Source organism: Olea europaea, chromosome 6 (assembly GCF_002742605.1).
Source record: "Olea europaea var. sylvestris chromosome 6, O_europaea_v1, whole genome shotgun sequence".
NCBI lineage: Eukaryota > Viridiplantae > Streptophyta > Magnoliopsida > Lamiales > Oleaceae > Olea > Olea europaea.
In genome coordinates, this window is record NC_036242.1 from 11,477,411 (window position 1) to 11,497,395 (window position 19,985).

The window sequence follows — 19,985 nt, forward strand, 5'->3', positions numbered from 1 at the left end:
TACTTGAAATGTTGAAAGTCTAAACCAAATTTTTCCTAAATAAAAGATTGATAATTGACTACTGGCGACTAACTTGCTAATGGAATAGTTCCCTGACAACCCATAGTGTAAATGCAATACTTTGACAATACTTTGCCACCAAACCCAGAAAAGTAAAATAGTTATGCAAATGCAACAAGTAAAATATTTGACACATTTTTTATAAAATAATACTCTGGCAAATATTCATTGATTTTGGACTGAATATTGATGGAAATTGCACATAGACAGGGAATTATTCGAAAAGTAAACCCACGTTTTTCATCTCTCTTTTTGCCTTCTCCAGTTCCACCGGCAATGAGTCATGTCGCTACGTCAACATTCTCGAACTGAATTCGACTCTCTTTTTCTCTCATTCGATTAAACCAGAAACCCACAAAAAGTTCAATTGTTGAAACCCGTTATTTTACTCTTTCCATCTGTGGTCGATCATCGATGGCGGTGTTGAGCCGCCTAATGCTGAGGTTCAGAACATCCTCAACAATTCGTAGTTTCTGCACAAAATATTCTGAAATTGACCTTACAAGAGCAGCATCAGCAGAAGCTCTTTCTTCTGCTCTTCCTGTTGAAGATTCCAAGGAGAAGGGAAGGAATGTACAGTGGGTATTTCTGGGCTGCCCGGGTGTAGGCAAAGGTACCTATGCTGTTCGATTGTCAAAACTCCTCGGTGTTTCACATATTGCCACTGGTGATCTTGTGCGCCAAGAACTATCCTCTGACGGGCCCCTTTCTTCTCAGGTATCTTTGCTTTTATTTCCCCTTGAATTTTCATGCATATTGTTGAAGATACAACATAAATGAAAACGTAAGTGCATTCTTGTGCGCCAAGAACTATCCTCGGGTTCAAGTCTTGCTGCCACCCATAAATTAAAATTATGGACTTTATAGGCTTTAGATGGTAAATTATGAACCCGGTCCGTGTATAGGTTTATTTTGCCGTATATGTATGATTATAAATATTTGTTTGATTTGTTTTAGCCCAAGTGAATTCAGTCCTGCATATGAATGTATGTATTTCTTCTCTGTCTTTATCTAGGTATTAGTTGGATAAAAGAGGACGCATATTTGTGTGTGTTCCTAGTATCCCACCTCATGTATGTGAATATTTGAGTGCATGCCGTAGATTTATTACTCGCATACAGAGGTCCAAATATGTATACATGAATCTTACTTTTTGAGAAGTGGATATGTGCTTGTTTTACTGCTTGGCTAACCAAAGCAAGAGCTTGATCAATAAGTTATGTTGCATTATTTTCAAGGACCAATTTCTACCTCTGTTCTTATTACTATACCACATTTTCTTGTCTCGTCCTTGTTGGTTTGGTTTTGTAGTTGAGTTCGTTGGGAGGATTAGAATTGTTTTATTTTTTTTATCTTGTTTATCAATATTGATATTACTATCTAACTGGGACTGAGAAGAAACTGCATTATGCAGAACTCACTTGGTAGTTCTGAAATAGTTGAGTGTCAGGGACCTTAGGAACTCCCTGAATTTGAACTATATCCTATATTTAGTACTTTTTAATTAATTCACAAAAACCTACCGCCTTGGAAGATAGAAATAGAAAGAGAGAAAAATAGTGGTGACTCGTAAATTAGAAGGACTAAACTGTATAAGTAGGAAAAGTTACAGAAGCTCACTGGAGCACTTCATGGAGATTCAATGTGGCTAAATGTAGTTCAAGACACTGCCGCTGTAGACATTCACCCATGTGCTCTGTGTTGTTTTATCCATCCTCATTTCATAGTTAAGTGCCTTAGTTCTCGGACCCATGCATGCATTCATGTCATGTATTAAACTTGAAAAGAATCTTATCAATGTCCTCATCTCCTCCAGTTTTGCTTCCTTCTATCTCTTCTGCTGATGTATTTTCTCTAATGCTCTATTTCAAAATATTTAAATAACGTGTCATAAAATTGAAGAATCTAATATTAATACAAAATGATCAGTTAAATTTAGACTCTTCAAAAGTTTTTAGAAAGTGAAACACTCAAAAGATTCTTGATCCTGTCGCTCTGCTAATGGGCTACCTGGATTGGAACTTCAGCTGTAAATATAAATTGTTTCTGTAATACTTTTGAGTCTGATTTCTATTTGTTCTCAGTTCTATTTCTGTCTAAATGGGATTTGACCCTCAATGGTTGCTCTGGTTGCCTTGAACACGTTCTGAGCTTGCCCCTATTTTGACTTCAGTTGTGTTCTTGACATGTATCAGTTGTCTTATGAAAGAATAACTCTCAAAGATTTGCAGGACACGGGTAATTGCTAGTGAGTTTTCCAATGTTTGCCCCTGATATGTATTCGATTCTGATATGCAGTCAGGTAAATGTCCATGTGAAAGGATATGAGGGTGGTTCCCTTAGATTTTGGGGAAGGGGTTGCTCTTGTCATGTTATTACTAGAATGGGAAAGATAGTTCCCAGTTATTATACCATTTAAAAATTAACGAGGCAGGATTTTTAATTTTAGAAGCAGACTTATTTCAAATCCCAGATAATATTCATTTTTAGTTACTTATCTAATTATTTACAGTCATCAAAAGAAATCATTAATTCACTAATGCATTGTTTTTTTGCTGGGAGAACACTGGTTTTATCTTACCATCTTGGTAAGTGCATTTGGTTACCCCTGGCAAATTTTGATAGCTTACTTTTGCTGTATCCCCTGCAGAGAGTCGGTTTGTGTCAACTTAACTGTACTTTGACAAGGGCATCAGGTGGGGATATTTGTCCTGCTGATGGATTCCTCAACCATCTAATCGATGGTACCGTTAAAATATCAACATTTAGAGTTTTTCTTTTACTTTTATGGTAACGTGTCAAATGTTTCAAAATGCATATTCAACTTTATTGAGATATCAAACATATTGGTCCACTTTCTATGTGTAAACTAATTGTAAAATCACTGATCACACTGTGTCCCATGCCCTTAACCTTCTTACCATTTCCATGGTCCATTTGAACTCATTTCCCTCCATTTTTTGAAGCAGAACCAATTCTCCACATTTCCAGAACCAAAACCTTTAGTTTCGGATCATCAATTTTGCTCTAGAATAATCATGTTGGGTTAAGGTTGGACAAAACTCCTGAATCGAATCGGACCCCAACTAAACTGAGCCTTTCTTCTTAAGTTAAATACCTGAACGGGTATCTGAATTGAGAATTAACGGGTTCAGTTCGGTTCTCGATTCTAAATCAAAAATTGAAGAACCGTATAAGAAACAAATCTTTCTATTTTTTTAATTTATTTATTTTAAATAAGCCAAATTATTTTTTCTAAATAAATTTGCTAACTAGTTAATTTAGCTCAAACCTTAAAATATGATTTTTCTATTTTTAATTGTTAGTTCAAGCCCAACTTAATCAAATTGACCTAAATTTTACCCCAAATCTAATATTCTACTGAAGTGTCGTTTCTACTGTTTTGGAGAAATTAAATTGAAGCTCGATAGTTCATCTCTTACTTATTGTAAGTTCGCTATCATCATTTTCCTGTGATTTTGACAATCAAAATTATGAAAAACTCAGCAAAGCGAAACGCAAAAGACATATAAGATTGGACTACGTTATTTTGTAAGAGCTAAAATTGAATATGTCATTAGTTGAATTAAATTAGTTTTGTAAATATTAAAAAATTAATTATAGTACAGAACATGAGAACCAAATCGAATCGAATGGAACCGAACCCGAACGATTTCATAATTAAATTTGAATCCAACGGTTTCGTTAGTTAAATACCCGAAAATTTCGGGTCCAGCTCGGTTCTCATTAGAATCGAACTGGACCATGCCCACCCTAGGTTGGGGTCTTTTTTTTTTTTTTTTTAAATATTGCGAGATGAGCTTTCCATATTAGCCATGTTACGGAACTGTTTACAGATTAGAAAAAATGAGAAAAAAGACGATGAATCCTTAATTGGACACTTTGGTGACGGTGGAGAACTGTGCTGCATTTTATACTTGTTTTCTTATTATTTTAAAACTGTGTCATAGAATTTTATGCTGCACACATGAAGCATAATGCTTATGTTAAATGGGTTGTAGATAATTGTGATTAATTTATAATTGAGACATTGTATCATATTTAGATCACTCCTTAGATACATAGTCCATAATTAGGATGATTTATTTCTCTCTTAATTGGGGGATTATTTTCCGTTGCTGTCATATCGATTGTAGTATAAATATTGGGCTGTAGGATTGTAAAATAATCAATAAATACAGAATTTCTCTTTTGATTCCATGGTATCTAAGCTAGGTCAATCCTAAACCCTAGCTATCTCAATGGTGGAAATCGTCGTCAATATCATAGAATTTATGCCCTTCGGATTACTTAGCGACGAGACAGAAGGTGCCTCTACCATGAATTCGATTGCAATGGACAATTCATCCTTTCAACTCAGGATGGAAAAACACAATGGAAGAAACTATCAAGAATGGGTTCAATCAATCAAGTTAGTGGTTGACAAGAAGGGAAAAATTGGTTTCCGTTTGATGGTTCCAACCCATTTCCAAACACATTCAAATTCTACGCACTAATAACGACACAAAATATTTCAATAATACTCTAAAACACTACCTTCCAAAGAATTGGATCGTTTACCAAAGTTCATGTGTCGACACACTCCAACAAAATGGGATTGTCGAACGAAAAACTTGACACAAGTTGCTCGTGCTTTAATGTTCACCACAAATCTGCCTAAAATGTTTTGGGGAGATGCTATAACATCAGCTTACCTCATAAACAGAATGCCTACTCTCTCATTCGAATCTCCTCTTCAAAGATTCCAAAAATTCTTCCTTAATTCCCGCCTAAATTCTAACTAGCCTCTTAGAGTGTTTAGATGTTCGACATTTGTCCACATGAATTCCTATCATCGAAATAAACTTGATCCCTGGGCACTTAAGTGTGTCTTTGTTGGATATTCATTAACTTAAAAGGCTATAAGTGCTATGATCCGACTACAAAAATGGTATTTGTTAGCCTTGACATCACATTTTATTGAGAAGACTCCTTATTTTCAAAAAGCATCTCTTTAGGTGAAGAATTTGAATGAAGATCAATTCTCGAAAGTCACTTTTCCCCCCTCTAAACCCTTCCTAAACACTAACCAGTCACACCAAACTCAAACTTAGGGGAAGGAAATGTGGAAAAACAAAATTACAATGAGATATTAGTTTACTCACGGAAGTCAAAATCAAGGTACGAGGAGAACCTCACACCTGCAGCACAAAGAGAGTTAGACCCAGTGATAGCCTTATATTCCCATGAGAACTCTTCCAAGTCTGAATCTCTTGATATTAATCTCCTTATTGCTCTCAGGAAACAATCTCGATTATGTATTCTCTACTCTCAAAATTTATATTTTATAATGCCCTATCTAAAAACTTTCATGCTTTTACCTCTAATCTTAACTTTTCAAAAGTTTCAAGGAATGTCCAGGAGGCCTTGGAAATTCTTAAATAGAGGAAGGCAGTAATGGAAGAAATGTCGGCACTAGAAAAAAAAACTTGAGATGTGATGGAGTCATCAAAAGGAAAGAGATTTGTTGGTTGCAAATGGGTTTTATTGTGAAGTATTAAAGCTGGTGGGACATTAGAACATTACAAGACTCGCCTCGTTGCGAAAGGATATACCCAAATTTATGGCATTGATTACATAGAGACGTTCACACCCATAGATTTATATTGGCCAATCCAATAATTGGATATTAAGAATGCATTTTTGAATAGGGAATTAGAAGAAGTCTTTATGACATTACTACTAGGGTTTTATAAAAGGAATGAAGAAAACAAAGTGAGTAAACTCAAAAAATTTCTATACAGTATCAAATAGTCACCAAAAGCATGGTTTGACGGATTTGCAAAGGTGTTGAAAAGTCAGGAATATCGACAAGAATAATTAGATCATACCATGTTCTTCCAACTATAGGAAGATGGGACTAGGACAATCTTAATTGTATATTCTGATGACATAATCCTTATTAGAGATAATAAAGTTGAATGGAAAGACTTAAGAGAAGCCTAGCTACAAAATTTAAAGTGAGAGACATTTTTTTGGGAATGGAAGTTGCTAGATCTAAAAGAGGCATAAGTATTTTCCAACGAAAATACGTTCTTGACCTTCTAATTGAAACTAGCTTGTTGGTTTGAAAACTAAACGACACTCCTATTGATATAGGTAGAAAACAAAAGAATTTGGAAACCCCGTTGACAAAGACCGATTTCAACAACTGATTGGCAAGCTAATTTAAATATTACACACCAAACCCAACATTGCATTTGCAAGCAATGCAGTAAGTCAACATATGCATTCTCCAAATGAAGTTTATCAAGAGGTAGTATACAAAATTCTCAGATATGTTAAATGTTCCTCGATAAGAGGACTTTCCTTCAAGGAAAATGAAAGGAAGTAGAAATATTCACAGATACTGATTGGGTAGGATCAATAGAAGATTGGAGGTCAACCACTGGGTATTGTACATTAGTATAGGGGGACTTGGTAACTTGGAGAAATAAGAAACAGAATCTGCTTGCTAGAAGCAGTGTCGAAGTTGAGTTTAGAATAGTTGTACTAGGGATATGTGAAGGACTGTGGTTAAAGAAACTCATGAAAGAATTACATATTACTATAAAACTTCCAATCACTCTATTGTGACAATAACATCTCTCTTAATCCAGTTCAACATGACTGAACTAAACATGTAAAAGTTGATCGACACTTTATCAAAAAAATGTTGAAGATTGAGTTATTTGTGTGACTTAGCTGGGGCAGTGATCTTTGTGGTAGCGGGGGTAGAATTCGAAAGGCTGGCCGGGGTTGTGTCCTTCCGAACGAACGAGGTCGGCTCGATGATTAAGGGTTTGCGCAGAGGTCTTACAGAGCCATGTGCTTGGACATCACTTCTTAATTTCTCTGCTTTTTTGAGGTTCGTGTTAAGGCATATATGTCGAACGGATTCACAATAAAAAATCATCAAACGAGATCGTCCCACAAAAGAATAGACCGTGGATATCTTCACCAAAGGACTACCACGACAAAGTTTCGATAATTTCATCGGCAAGTTGGATTTGATCAACGTTTATCTAACTTGAGGGGGAGTGTAAATAATTGTGATTGATTTGTAGTTGATACATTGTACCATATTTAGATCATTCCTTATATAGACAGTCTATAATTAGCTTCTCTCCTAATTGGGAGATTATTTTCCTTCTCTGCACATCAGATGTCGTATAAATATTGGGCTGTAGAATTGTAAAATAATCAAGAAATACAAAATTTCTCTCCTGATTTCATAGGTAATGTACACTTTGGAGAAGGCAGTATTTGTTACATGCGGGCATTGTAGTTATGACATGCATTTCTCTTTTGGTTGTTCAAGATATTAAAGTAATTTTATTTTTTCAATGCTTTTCGATCATACTAATCCTATACGTAGGACACTTCCCTGACTGAACGTGATTTAACTGAAAAACTGGTGTATCCGATTCTCAAATGGAATATGGGAAACAATAGATGCGTGTGAAAAATATTGCATTGCATTTACTTACAAAAATTATACTTGACAAAGAGTTCTTTAAAAAGTAATCAAGGGACTAACTAGTAGATTTATCTCATATCTTTAAACTTTGTGTTGTAGTTGAAGTATACTTGATTCTTGAGTACCTATACGCCTAACATTATGTTGAACTACTTCATCTAAAAGTTTAAGCTTTTACATAAATGACTCATTTATTTATTTGAGTTTTGTCTTTGACACTTTTGTTTCCTTGTGCATGTATAAGTACTTATGCGAGAATTTATCTAAACATGTCTATAAATTCATTTGTTTCTACGAACTCCGTGTGCTCATTCAATAGATCTCACATCCTAATATTTTGTGGAAATTCCGGGCTGAAAATTCTGTTTCTTGAGTCATGCCCATGATTTTGGAGCAATTAAGGAGTCTTGCAAGTTATTATCATAGATTATTATTAAATATAGCATCTTTGGCTCCCTTGTTATTTCCTGTTCTATTTTGCCGTATCTTATATTTATCATCTGTTTTCTTCAACAGCTTGCAGAGATTGTTAATCAAGGGAAGTTAATTTCAGATGAAATTATAATAAATCTTCTATCCAAGCGTCTTGAAGAAATTCAAGCTAAGGGTGAGACAGGATTTATTTTAGATGGCTTTCCTCGGACTGTCAGACAGGCGGTGAGGATTAAGTTTTCGATGTTGTGGCAATACCAAAGCATAATATTGCATTTACATAGTTACTGATTGGCTGTATATGAATATAATTTCTATCACAGATCTGGATCAGCAAGCTTCCTTTTGTACAATATAGACCAGGACGTTTACTTTTTATTTTTGAAACTAAGCTTTTTTTGCTCAAGTTCGCCCTGCTTTAGAACATTTGGCTGTTGGAATGATCTTTTATCTTGCATTCTTCTTTTCACGAGAAAGCACCAGAAATGCATAATTCAAGTTTAGTAAATATGAAGATTCTAACTTGCTCAAGTTAATCCCTTATCTGCCTAGCTTTTCTATCATATAATATCTTCAGCAGTGTAGTTCCCATTAAAGATAATTTTTTGAATGTGAATTTGAGAATATCTGTAAATTAGTTTCACAAGATTATCCAATTAAGTTTTTTAATAATTTTGTGCTATCGTTTGGCTGCATGTTCATGTGGTCAATGTAGCATCTTTGAGTTTAGTATGATTAAGGTTGTAGAAGACATTATCTTGTTGATGACTTGAGAGATCCAATGTAAATCCAACTTTCGATTCACTTGTGGGATTTGGGCGGTCCAGGGCGGGGAGGAAGGGGGGGCACCGAGAAGCGAGGACTAATAGACAAAGAAGAATTGAATGTGCCCCTCTACCATATCTGTACAAATAGAATAGCCCATTTATACAGAATGGTACGCGGCATTTATTTCACTCAAGAATGGGTCTCTCTACTAGGTGTTTTGCCCGTGGCTTCAGGGGGTATTCACGTTTGGCATATGCCTGCTCTGACTGAGATCTTTGGGGATGATTCCATACTACTGTTTGGTGCCTTATAAGTGAATTGATGTAGAAACATAGATATTTGGGGAAGCTAGATATGTGAAATCTTTGTGGAATACATGTTAATTGGAGACCTTATAACATTTATACTTATTATAGACTGTATTTTACACTTCTTAGTCTCTTACACTATTTCCGGGTTCCCGCCAATAGTCAGGATAAATTGATGATCGTAAAGGTTTTTTGAATTTAATTAGTTTAGCTTTAAAACATAAAATGGATTGTACGATGGAGGTTTCAGTTAGTCATATTTTACAGTGATTCAAGAGACTTCTTTTTACAGTATCTTCAACATTGAAGCTCATGATACTGTATTCTCTAACTTCTTAGAAATACCATTGTGTTGGCCAAGATGGTAGGTTGTTCTTCCGGATGAGCTCTTTCAGATATCTCACATAGTTGTCAGGATACATTTCATTAAATTAGTCAGCACACTGACAATTTTTCCAGTAAAAAATTTACCTAATCCCTTTGTCAATCTCCTCTGTCACATGTTGTCAGTCTCTGTCAATTAAACTGCTGTAATTTTGTGATTTTCATGTCCACCAATCATTTCCTGTAGAACTTAAGCACTTTCAACACTTTAAGGTAGATTATCACTTGTAAAATGCTTAACTTTTCATGAACCTAAGCTTGTAGATCACTCTGTCCTTGGTACTTTTGAAATTTATCAACATTTGGATTCTTTGAAATATATGCAAAAACCTCCAATTTGACAGCCATTGGACAGGCTATTTTGGTGATTTGATTTTAGTAATATAAAATTATGAGATAAATTTGGATCTTGCTGCCTGTCATGCCCATTGTATACCCTGGTCTCAGACAGATACTATCACAATAATGCAAGTTATTCTACTGATATTTGTCAGTCTTCTTATTTTTTGCTCAGTTGAATTGTTTTTTGCTTATAAATTTTTTTATCATGTGAGTCCAATTTCCATTTTGGATGACATGATTGACTACCCAAAAGAACAGTCATCTCATCACCAGCGTTGTGCTTTTCGTCTGTTTTTCGATTGTGTAGGAAATCTTAGAGGGGGTAACAGACATTGGTTTGGTAATTAATCTGAAGCTTCGCGAAGAAGCATTGATTGCAAAATGTCTTGGAAGAAGAATTTGCAGCGAGTGTGGAGGGAATTACAATGTTGCCTGCATTGACATCAAGGGTGAAGATGGAAGCCCAAGAATGTACATGCCTCCTCTTCTTCCTCCTCCAAATTGTGAATCAAAATTAATCACACGATCCGATGACACGGAAGAAGTTGTTAAAGAACGTCTTCGAGTCTACAATGAGAAGGTAAAACTTCATTTTCTTAAAAGTCTCACTAGTTGCATCTTTCTTTGGATGAGATTTTTCATGTTTCTTCTGCGTTTTGTTCTGAAGCAAATATTGATAAATCATCATGCAGAAGGAGATTATACTTCCGAAGTAATTGAAAAGCATTTGATAAAATAACTACCTGTAAACTATGATGATTTGTCAAAAGGAAGAAGGGAAGACACCTTTACATTATTTAGCGGCACCAGATAAAATGTGAAATTATGTATACGCTAGTAATTTTATAGGGTTATGTTTATCTCACACGATTCTTTTATGAGTCTACAGCAGAATTTCAACAGTACTATGGTTGTTTCTGAATAAAAATACCATGGTTAAGCAGTATTTCTAGGTCCTTCAACTTGATGATGGATGAATATATATCATAAACCTCCCTCCCTCCCTCCCTTTGTGTTGCCTCTATAGATTTAAAGATCTATTTCATCTTGTATGCACCTCACAATAATATACTACTAACTGGACCTAGCAGTAGGGCTGCTTTGAGAATTTTGGTTGGTAGTGGTATATTTTCATCACTTCTGAATGACTTTTTGTTGCTACTTGACAGAAATGAGTGAATTACTCATTCTAAAATTGGAAAGAAGATCAAACTATGATAACCAGTTAATTTAATAGTAAACTCTATTTGGTAATCCATAATATTTTGTATTTTGTAATGCCATAACCTGCAGAGCCGACCTGTCGAGGAGTTTTACCGTGCGCGTGGAAAATTGTTGGAGTTTGATCTTCCTGGAGGAATTCCCGAGTCCTGGACGAAGTTGCTTCAAGCCTTAAATCTTGATGATCATGAAGACAAAAAATCAGCTGCAGCTTGAGTTCGGAAATCATTCGGGTAGGTTCTCTAGGTATTTTAATCATTCTTTGCATGTGAAAATACACATGCATATTACTCTTAACAATAAAATTACTTTGGTCTGTGCAAATATTAAATTATTGTGGGGAGTCATGGAGTTGAGCAGGTCTTATTAATTTAGGTTTAGCACGATGCATCTCTGTGTCACAATTCATTGAAGTTTTAGCTGCCAATTCGTGTATTTTTAGGCAACATGGTGGTGGGTGGATCTACTTTACAAACATTTACATGTCACAACTATATATATATATATATACACACACACACACACACACACACACACACACACACACACAGAGGAATGATCTCTTAAGCACCGGTAACACGACACAATATTTAATTGGTGAATCATTAAATATATAGGATCTACCATTAATTTATTCATCAATTAAATAATGTACCATGTCATCGGTGCTTAACATAAGTTTAGTACCGGTGTTTAGGAAATCATTTTCGCATATATATATATATATATATATATATATATATAGAATGGTGCTCTTGTTTCTTCTTTTTGATTCCGTATTTCACTCTTAACCGTAAAAAGGCGCATTTGTCACATTGAATTGAAGATGAGATGATGTGACAATTTATTTGTATGTTGAGTTCGATACCACATCAAAAATATGCCCATATGTTCTTAAAAGTACAAAAATAAGTTTCGTCAATTTTTTTTAATTAATTAATTTATTTATTTATTCAAATCAAAACACCATTCGACGCTAGGCTGGGTGTTTCTGGGTATTAATACTCTTCGTGTCATTCGAAAGGACACCAACTCCCCTTCCCGTTGAAGAAGTTACCCTCTGTTATATTAACACCTATTTTCTATCTCGAATACTACGCATGTCTATTTGCGAGGATAATGATTTTTCCCTATGATGCTTATGATGTAAAAAATTTAAAATGAATGTCTAACCTAAAATTTGGGCTTGCCAATTTTTTATTTTTATTTGTTTTTTTTTTATTTTTAAAAAAAACAAATAGAAGTTTATATTAGATAAAAGATTCGAACTCTATACTATACCTAACACCAAACTTTTTCCATTTTCTGTACTATGATAAGAGGTATTTAATTTTCTGCATTAAATATGGTATATGAAAAAATGAAATTAAAGAACCAAATGATTAATAAAAAAAAATTAGTTTAGTCTATCTATGACGCTTGGAGCTCATCTGTTGGTTAGGTGGTCACCTTCATTAGGTTGTTCAAATCACACTTTTTCGGAAAATGTCCTTTGCACAGATAATTTTTCATAGAACTACTGTAGGGTAGATATATGGATGTGGACCCTATGTGAATATTTTATTGGAATGGGTCTCATTATTGTGTCTATTCTGTAAAACATCTGTATAAATTTTTTCTGTAAGTGTAGCATCTTTCTACTTTTTCACATGCTCACTAACCTTTTTGTGACGTGACGGCCCTTTTCTGTCGCCACGTGGTTAAGATGATATTTATTTGCTCCCTTTAAGAAGACAAGATAATCGAATGTTTCTAAATCCTCTGTTGGTAAATTTTCTCGTAATCCAGGTAATCTCCAAGTGAAGTGGTTAGCTCATAAGGGTTCAGCCCGTTGAGCTAAGACAAGCCAATTCGTATTTTAAGCAGATATGAATTTTACTTCTTCTCTGGTTCGTTCCATTCTTGGGCGAAGCTCATGTGAAAGTGGTCTTATAGCTTCTCCATTGCAAAGTGACTTTGTCATAGCTTGCCCTTTCCTTAGTTTGCAGTGATATCATTTTGGTTGGTCGCTTGCTTGACTATACGTGGGTCAAGTATGGCATGAACAACCAATCTTATGTCACGGAATCACGTAATAACAATAATCTTTCAAGTTCAAGTCTATATATTTATAGTAGGTGATGGAGATATGCTGAGAGAGATTTTTGTTTTTAGAAGGGTGACGACAAAATCATATTGATACCGATCCACGTGACAATGGTAGCTATGAAATCTACACAAGATTGATTCAACCCAAGAAAGCCAAGAAATCAAAGTTTAGAGTTTTATCCAAAAATATTACCAAAGAACCAATACAATCGGCAACAATATTCTGACCTATTAATCACAAGACTCAATAATCTTATCCGGATTGTTTAAATACCACAAGAAACAAATCTTGATTAGTTTGGAATTAGTTTAACGAAAAACAAAGATTGAAAGCAAAATATGCTCACAAATTAGTCTCCCAATTGTGTTTATGAATAATTTTTCTACAATGAAATAATAAGTTCTATCTATAGGAGGCTCATAAAACCATAGTTGACACGAAATAGAACCCTAAAGTTTACAAAAGATACACAAAAAATAGTGTTTTAATATAAATAGGAGATTACACGAAATGTCAGAAAATCAGCGTCCAGATTGTACTATGCGGCTGCATAGTACTAAGGGTTGTGGTTGCATAGTTTAGTAAATTTCACGAGCTGAATTTTCTGTTTGAGGGCATGCGACCACATACCTGACACAACTATGCCCTATTCCATTTGTATGAAGGAAAATGGCACTAACATCATGCACGAGAGCAATTAAAGAACTGCAACAAGCAGTGGAAGAAATGAGACAAGTTTTAATGGCGCAAGCTACTCCGGTAGCACCTATGAATCTGATAGGGCAAGGTGTACTGACAATGCCACCCATCGCAACACAAACTACCCCTAACCACCCATTGCTCCAATACCAATCATTGCTCCAACTATTTACCCTCCTAGTTTCTCGACGGCAAAGGCCCTTTGGTAGTAGAGGAATGGCTCCACTCAATTGAGAAGATCTTTCGACACATATCTTGCCCAGAAAACTAGAGGGTGCTGTATGCAAAATTCATGCTAGTTGGAGGGGCAGGCCATTGGTGGGAATCCATATCACATACATAGATAGAAGAAGAGCAATGTAATATGACATGGACCTGATTCAAGGCAGAGTTGATTGAGAAGTATTTTTCGCAAGCCCTTCGCAACCATAAGGAGACAAAGTTTTCACAATTGATATAGGATAATAAGGACATCACCAATTATGAAAGGAATTTTGAGGAATTGTGCCATTATGCCTTACATCTTGTGAACATAGAGTTCATGAAAGCAAAAGATTTGTTAAGGGACTACACCCCAAGACCAAACCGATAATGAGTTGCATGAACTCACCGCTTATCGATAAGTTGTAGAGAAGGCCCAAACCGTATCATTCTCGAGTTACAAACTTCGAAGTTAGGGTAAGGATTAAGAGCTCTGGACAATTTAAGAAGCAGAATAACGGGCCTACTAGCAGATAGTCAGACAATCATTTTCCTCCGTGCCCTAAATGCAAGAAATCTCATAGGGGTGAATGTTTGTTTGGTAAAAATGTTTGTTACAAGTGTGGCCAGTCAAGTCACTATGCTTGTGGATGTCGAGCAACGCCAACTAAGGACACTAAACAAGTAAAGAAAGGAAAGGCAGATTTTTTTTTTCTTGACACATGATGAGGCCGCCCAGGATCCAGCCGTAATACAGGTATTTTATTTGTTCATAATATTCATGTTTACATCTTTATTGATTCTAGTGCGACGCATTCATTTATATCTACCACAAGTCTAGTCAAGATCAATGTTTTATGTGAGAAAACTAGTAGTGTACTAGAAGTTAGTATGCCATTAGGAGGAATTATAGGTACAAATAAGATTGCTAAAGTAGTACAAATAGATTTTGATGGACTAATCCTTAAGGTAGATTTATATGTCATAGAATTAAAAGATTTTGACATTATTTTGGGTATGGACTGGTTAGCTAGCAGTAGAGCTACAATTGTATGTTTTGAGAAAGAGGTGATCCTCAAAAGACTTGGAGAGGAAGAGTTTAGATTTTACGGTTCAAAGATTAAGGCACTACCTCTTCTTATCTCGGCTATACAGGCGGAAAGGTTATTGAGGAAGAAAACTTGTCGAGGATATCTTGTTATCCTTGCTAGCATGCCATCAGACGAGTTAACATTAGATAAAGTGCCTATTGTATAGAATCTGATGACTTATCGGATGCCCCAATTGATAGACCAGTGGAGTTTATAATAGATTTGATCCATGTAGCCGCATCGGTGTCTAAGGCTCCATATTGGATGGCACCAAAATAATAATAGGAGTTTAAGATACCGCTGGAGGAACTTCTAAATAAAGGTTTTATCAGATCAAGCGTGTTTCCATGGGGAGCTTCAGTACTCTTTGTGAAGAAGAAGAATGATAGAACTATGAGAATGTGTATTGACTGTCGAGAGTTGAACAAGTTGATTGTCAAGAATAAGTATCCTTTCCTAAGAATTAAGGATTTATTTAATCAATTGAACGGTGCAACTATATTTTCAACTATTGATTTGAGGTTAGGCTACCTTCAACTAAATATCAAGCCGAGTGATATATCTAAGATAGCATTTAGAACTCGCAATGGACATTACGAGTTTACAATTATGCCATTAGGGCGTACTAATGCCCCTGCAGTATTTATGGATTTTCTGATAGAATATTTCATTAGTCCCCAAGCAAGTTCGTTATTATGTCTATTGATGACATACTAGTGTATGAGATTTTCAGCAACATGAAAGTCATTTGAGGACAATGTTGGGGACTTCACTTAAAGAAAAATTATACGTCAAATTTAAAGAGTGCAAATTTAGGCTAGATCGAATAGGGTTTTTGGACATATTGTGATAGCCATAGGTAGATCCAAGTAAGGTTGAAGCTGTTACTAACTAGCAAAGACCTACGAGTGTTGGAGACGTGAGAAGCTTTCTAGGTTTGGCTGGATACTATTGGCGATTTATAGAAGGTTTCTCTAGGATAGTGAGTCCCTTGACACAACTATGTCAAAAGGGTGTTGAGTTTGTATGGTCCGAAAAGTATTAACAGAGCTTTCAAGAATTGAAGGATAGATTAGTGTCCGCTCTAGTGCTAGCAATCCCAGAGGAATCAGAGGGATTTTTTTATCTATAATGATGTGTCTAAGTAAGGTGGAAGGGTGATAGCCAATGCATCAAGACAATTAAAGAAATATGAGAAAAAATATCCGACGCGATTTAGAACTTGCAGCAGTAGTTTAGCTCTCAAGATTTGGCGTCATTACTTGTATGGAAGCAAGTGTCAAATTTACGGTGACCATAAGAGACCCAAGTACTTCTTTATTCAGAAAGAATTAAATATGTGACAATAACGATGGTTGGAGATAGTAAAAGATTATGATTATACCATCCTTTATCACCCATGTAAAGCTAATATAGTAGTGGATGCTTTGAGTAAGAAAAATTTGAGTCATTTATTAGCACTACGTACATATCAGAGACAATTAATCAATGACTTTGAAAATTTAAGAATAGAAGTGCTAACACTACTAGCTCGAGTGTCACGAAAGTTAACAAATTTGGTTCTAAAATCAAACCTCAGAGACAAGATTATAGCATTATAAAAAGATGACCCTTTCTTGGGAAAGATCAAGGCCAATGTTGGAACTCATAAAAGGAAGGGATTTGAAATAAGCAATGATAAGGCACTAATGTTTAAAGGCTTATTGTGCGAAGGATGAAAAACTAAGAAAGGAGATCATGGGTAAAACTCATTCCGCTTCTTATGCCGTACACCATGGCTCTACAAAAATGTACAGAGACCTACGAAATACCCATTGGTGGAGGTGTTCGCTAAAAATGCATGCCGCAAATGCACGAGTCGTGTTCAAGTAATAAAGTAGACCTTTTGAATTCGGGTTGTCGATTCTTGGAGGAATGTATACTTTTAATTACACAACTTTAATTAATTTAATTCTAACAATAAAAAGAAACACACACAATAAAGATTATGATTTTGGAAAATAAATAAAAATTGACAAAATAAGAAAATATAAAAATCTTGGAAATTTTCGAAAGAAAACGTGGTTGAGATTCATAGTTTAGCTCAACCGTCATCTAAATTAATTTCTCCACACATACCAATTAATAAATTACTCATTTATGATGTTAGACCCGATTTTTCAATTTTAATTAATTACCTCTTTCGAGCAAAATTAATCCTAATTAATTGGTTTAACCTACTATATCTCTATGTCGATTAAAATCAAACAACTGCATTAAATCTTTGTGAAAATAGCTCGATGGATCACCTAGGGTTAGGAATATATCTCTATCCCTTATACAAACTCTCTATATCTCTATCCCTTATACAAACTCAGGATTTCTACTATTTGGTATAAAATGCACACTCTTCTCTCAAACGATGTACAAATCACTAAACATAATCATTCATTAGTCACATAAGTAAAAACGCAATAATGACTAATAAGGGAAAATTGCAGCAGCCGTCTCCAACCTTTTCATTTTTTGCAGACTTTACCTTAACTTTTATTTTGTGCTAGCGGAGGTTCCTAACCTTTCATAAATATGCACCTAAAGTCCTTCTGGACAAAAATCATCCAAAACACCATCAGTTGACCAAGAAATTAAGGAATCAACATCTAATAAAATCATCCAAAATACTGTCCAAAAAAGTACAACATCCAATAAAATCGTTATGATAGCAGATAGTTCGAGGAATTTTTCAGGTCAACTGACAATGTTTTGGATGGTTTTCATTCATATGGACCTCAAGTGCATATTTATGAAAGGTTAGGGACCTTTTCTTGCACAAAATGAAGGTTAGGGTAAAATCTGCAAAAACTGAAAAAGGTTGGGGATCGCTGCTGCAGTTTTCTTGAATAACAATAGTAAAAACACATGGAAATAACTAACTTTACGTTGAAGAGCAAATATTAAAATTAATTCAAGTTAGGTTAAGTTAATACTATAAACTCCAACACAAATATTTAGCTCATCTTAAACATATGATAAAAATGAGAATATTTTACACAATACGTTACAAATAGGAAATAATAATGAAGAAAATACAAGAGTGAAGATAAAACCCATTTAGATTTTGATTATTTTCCCCAACTATTTCTCCTCCAAATTTATTCTCCTTGTGCTCTTTGATTTTGCCCCAAATATTACCAAGAAATTGAAAAGGGAAGTGAAAGAAAATAAAAGAAAGAAGAAAAAAATGAAAAAAGCAAAGGAAAGAGGAAGACTAAGGAGAATGAATGAATGAATAGAGGGCTCAAGTGGGTGAAAATGGGTCTTTTAAAACCCTAAAGAAAATGTCCCCAAAATTGCAAAACAATCCCTTGAAATTTGGAAAAACATTAAAAGGCCCACTCAGAAAGAGGTGCCGCGATGCCAGAAAGGGACGCTACGGCGCCCACAATCTGTAATTGGGCAGCACTTGTAGCAACACCGTGGTGCCACTCCCATTTCTTTTCTTTATTTGTAGCTCAGTCTTCCATCCAGTCCCTCAAATTTGAACTTGTACAATTTGATCCTCAGATTTTGACTTTTCTTTCAATGATGCCATCCAAAAATTGCAACCCAGATCCTTATACTTTCGTCACTTATGCATTTTGATCACTTCACAATTTTTTTTACATTTTTGGTCCCTTTTCACTTTTGCCTTGTTTACTTACCTTGAATGATTTTTGACATACAAAAGCAAATATTATTTAATTGTGAGTAGAATTTCATTCATTTAATCAATATTTAAGTTTATTTAGGTATTAAACGAGTGTATAAAAACACACTTATCAAATACCTCACAAACTTAAATTCTTACTTGTCCCGAGCAAGAATATCTACAACACACTTAAGCTACACATGATAAAGATTAACAACATTAGATAACTTTGCCATAATAATCAATGAGTGTAAAATTATATAATCAATTCACAGATATGCTCCAAATAGTGTCAACAAAAATAATTTAAGCATATCCAATGTTCGATCGGTGTGTGTGTGTGCCCATAGTCACTCTCAATTATCATCTAAATTAGGAAGAAGTTGTCAAGACATAAAAATCTTTAAATTGGCTCCAATTGGACCCTTCGTGGTCAAATATTTCCTTTCTCACTCTAGTTTAGTTGGATCTAATTAGCAATCTCAACATCTAGATATGTGATGATTCTACACTAATGAGTGCTTCCACAACTTATACTAAGCAATTCAAACATACTAGTTATCTAGCTCAATTATCAAATATAATTGCACAAATAACAAATTTTTGTTCCTTTCTTTTCCCCCCTTTTTTGTAGCCAAATCCCATGTTTTACCTCACCCCCTTAAGTTTTCTTCTTGACCCTTGTAGTGAGCGTTAGGTCAATAACTCCCCGGTTATTTAGGCCAAAGGGTACCGGATTTTGAGATACCCCTACGGACTTAATAACAATTTAAAAAGACTACGAAGTGAGGCCCAAGATTCAACAAGTGCAATAACTTTTTTTTAAGCACAACGAAAGTGGAGCTTAGATCCCTAGCATATGGTATTACCTAGCTTATATTTGGCAAAAGACGCTCCACAAAAATATTTTCAACATGCATGGAATCAACAAACTTTTAGATAATATCCTTCACTGGCTCGACCACCTCCAAACTTATCTTACAAAATGGTTAAGTGAAAGAGAAGTGGATATTGGTTGATATAAATTCTCAACCAACTCATAACCTAGTTCAACCAATTCAAAAATCTCTTCATCAATTAAAAATTTTCCACATCTAGATAACAATTAATCATAACTATTTTGCTCAAAGTAACTCAAGATCTTACAATGGATAAGCAATTTTTGAAAAATAAAATAAAAAATAAAAAAATTAGGCACAAATAG

General features: G+C 34.9%; 1 protein-coding gene across 1 annotated transcript; it reads left to right on the forward strand.

Annotated features, from left to right (window-relative positions):
• Window positions 1-217: 217 nt before the first annotated feature.
• On the forward strand, window positions 218-11,511 carry LOC111395842 (probable adenylate kinase 6, chloroplastic). Its single transcript, XM_023022030.1, has 4 exons — window positions 218-777; window positions 8,096-8,236; window positions 10,121-10,393; window positions 11,107-11,511. The coding sequence occupies exons 1-4, from the start codon at window positions 475-477 to the stop codon at window positions 11,248-11,250; spliced, it is 861 nt and encodes a 286-aa protein (XP_022877798.1). The 5' UTR covers window positions 218-474; the 3' UTR covers window positions 11,251-11,511.
• The last annotated feature ends 8,474 nt before the right edge of the window (window positions 11,512-19,985 follow it).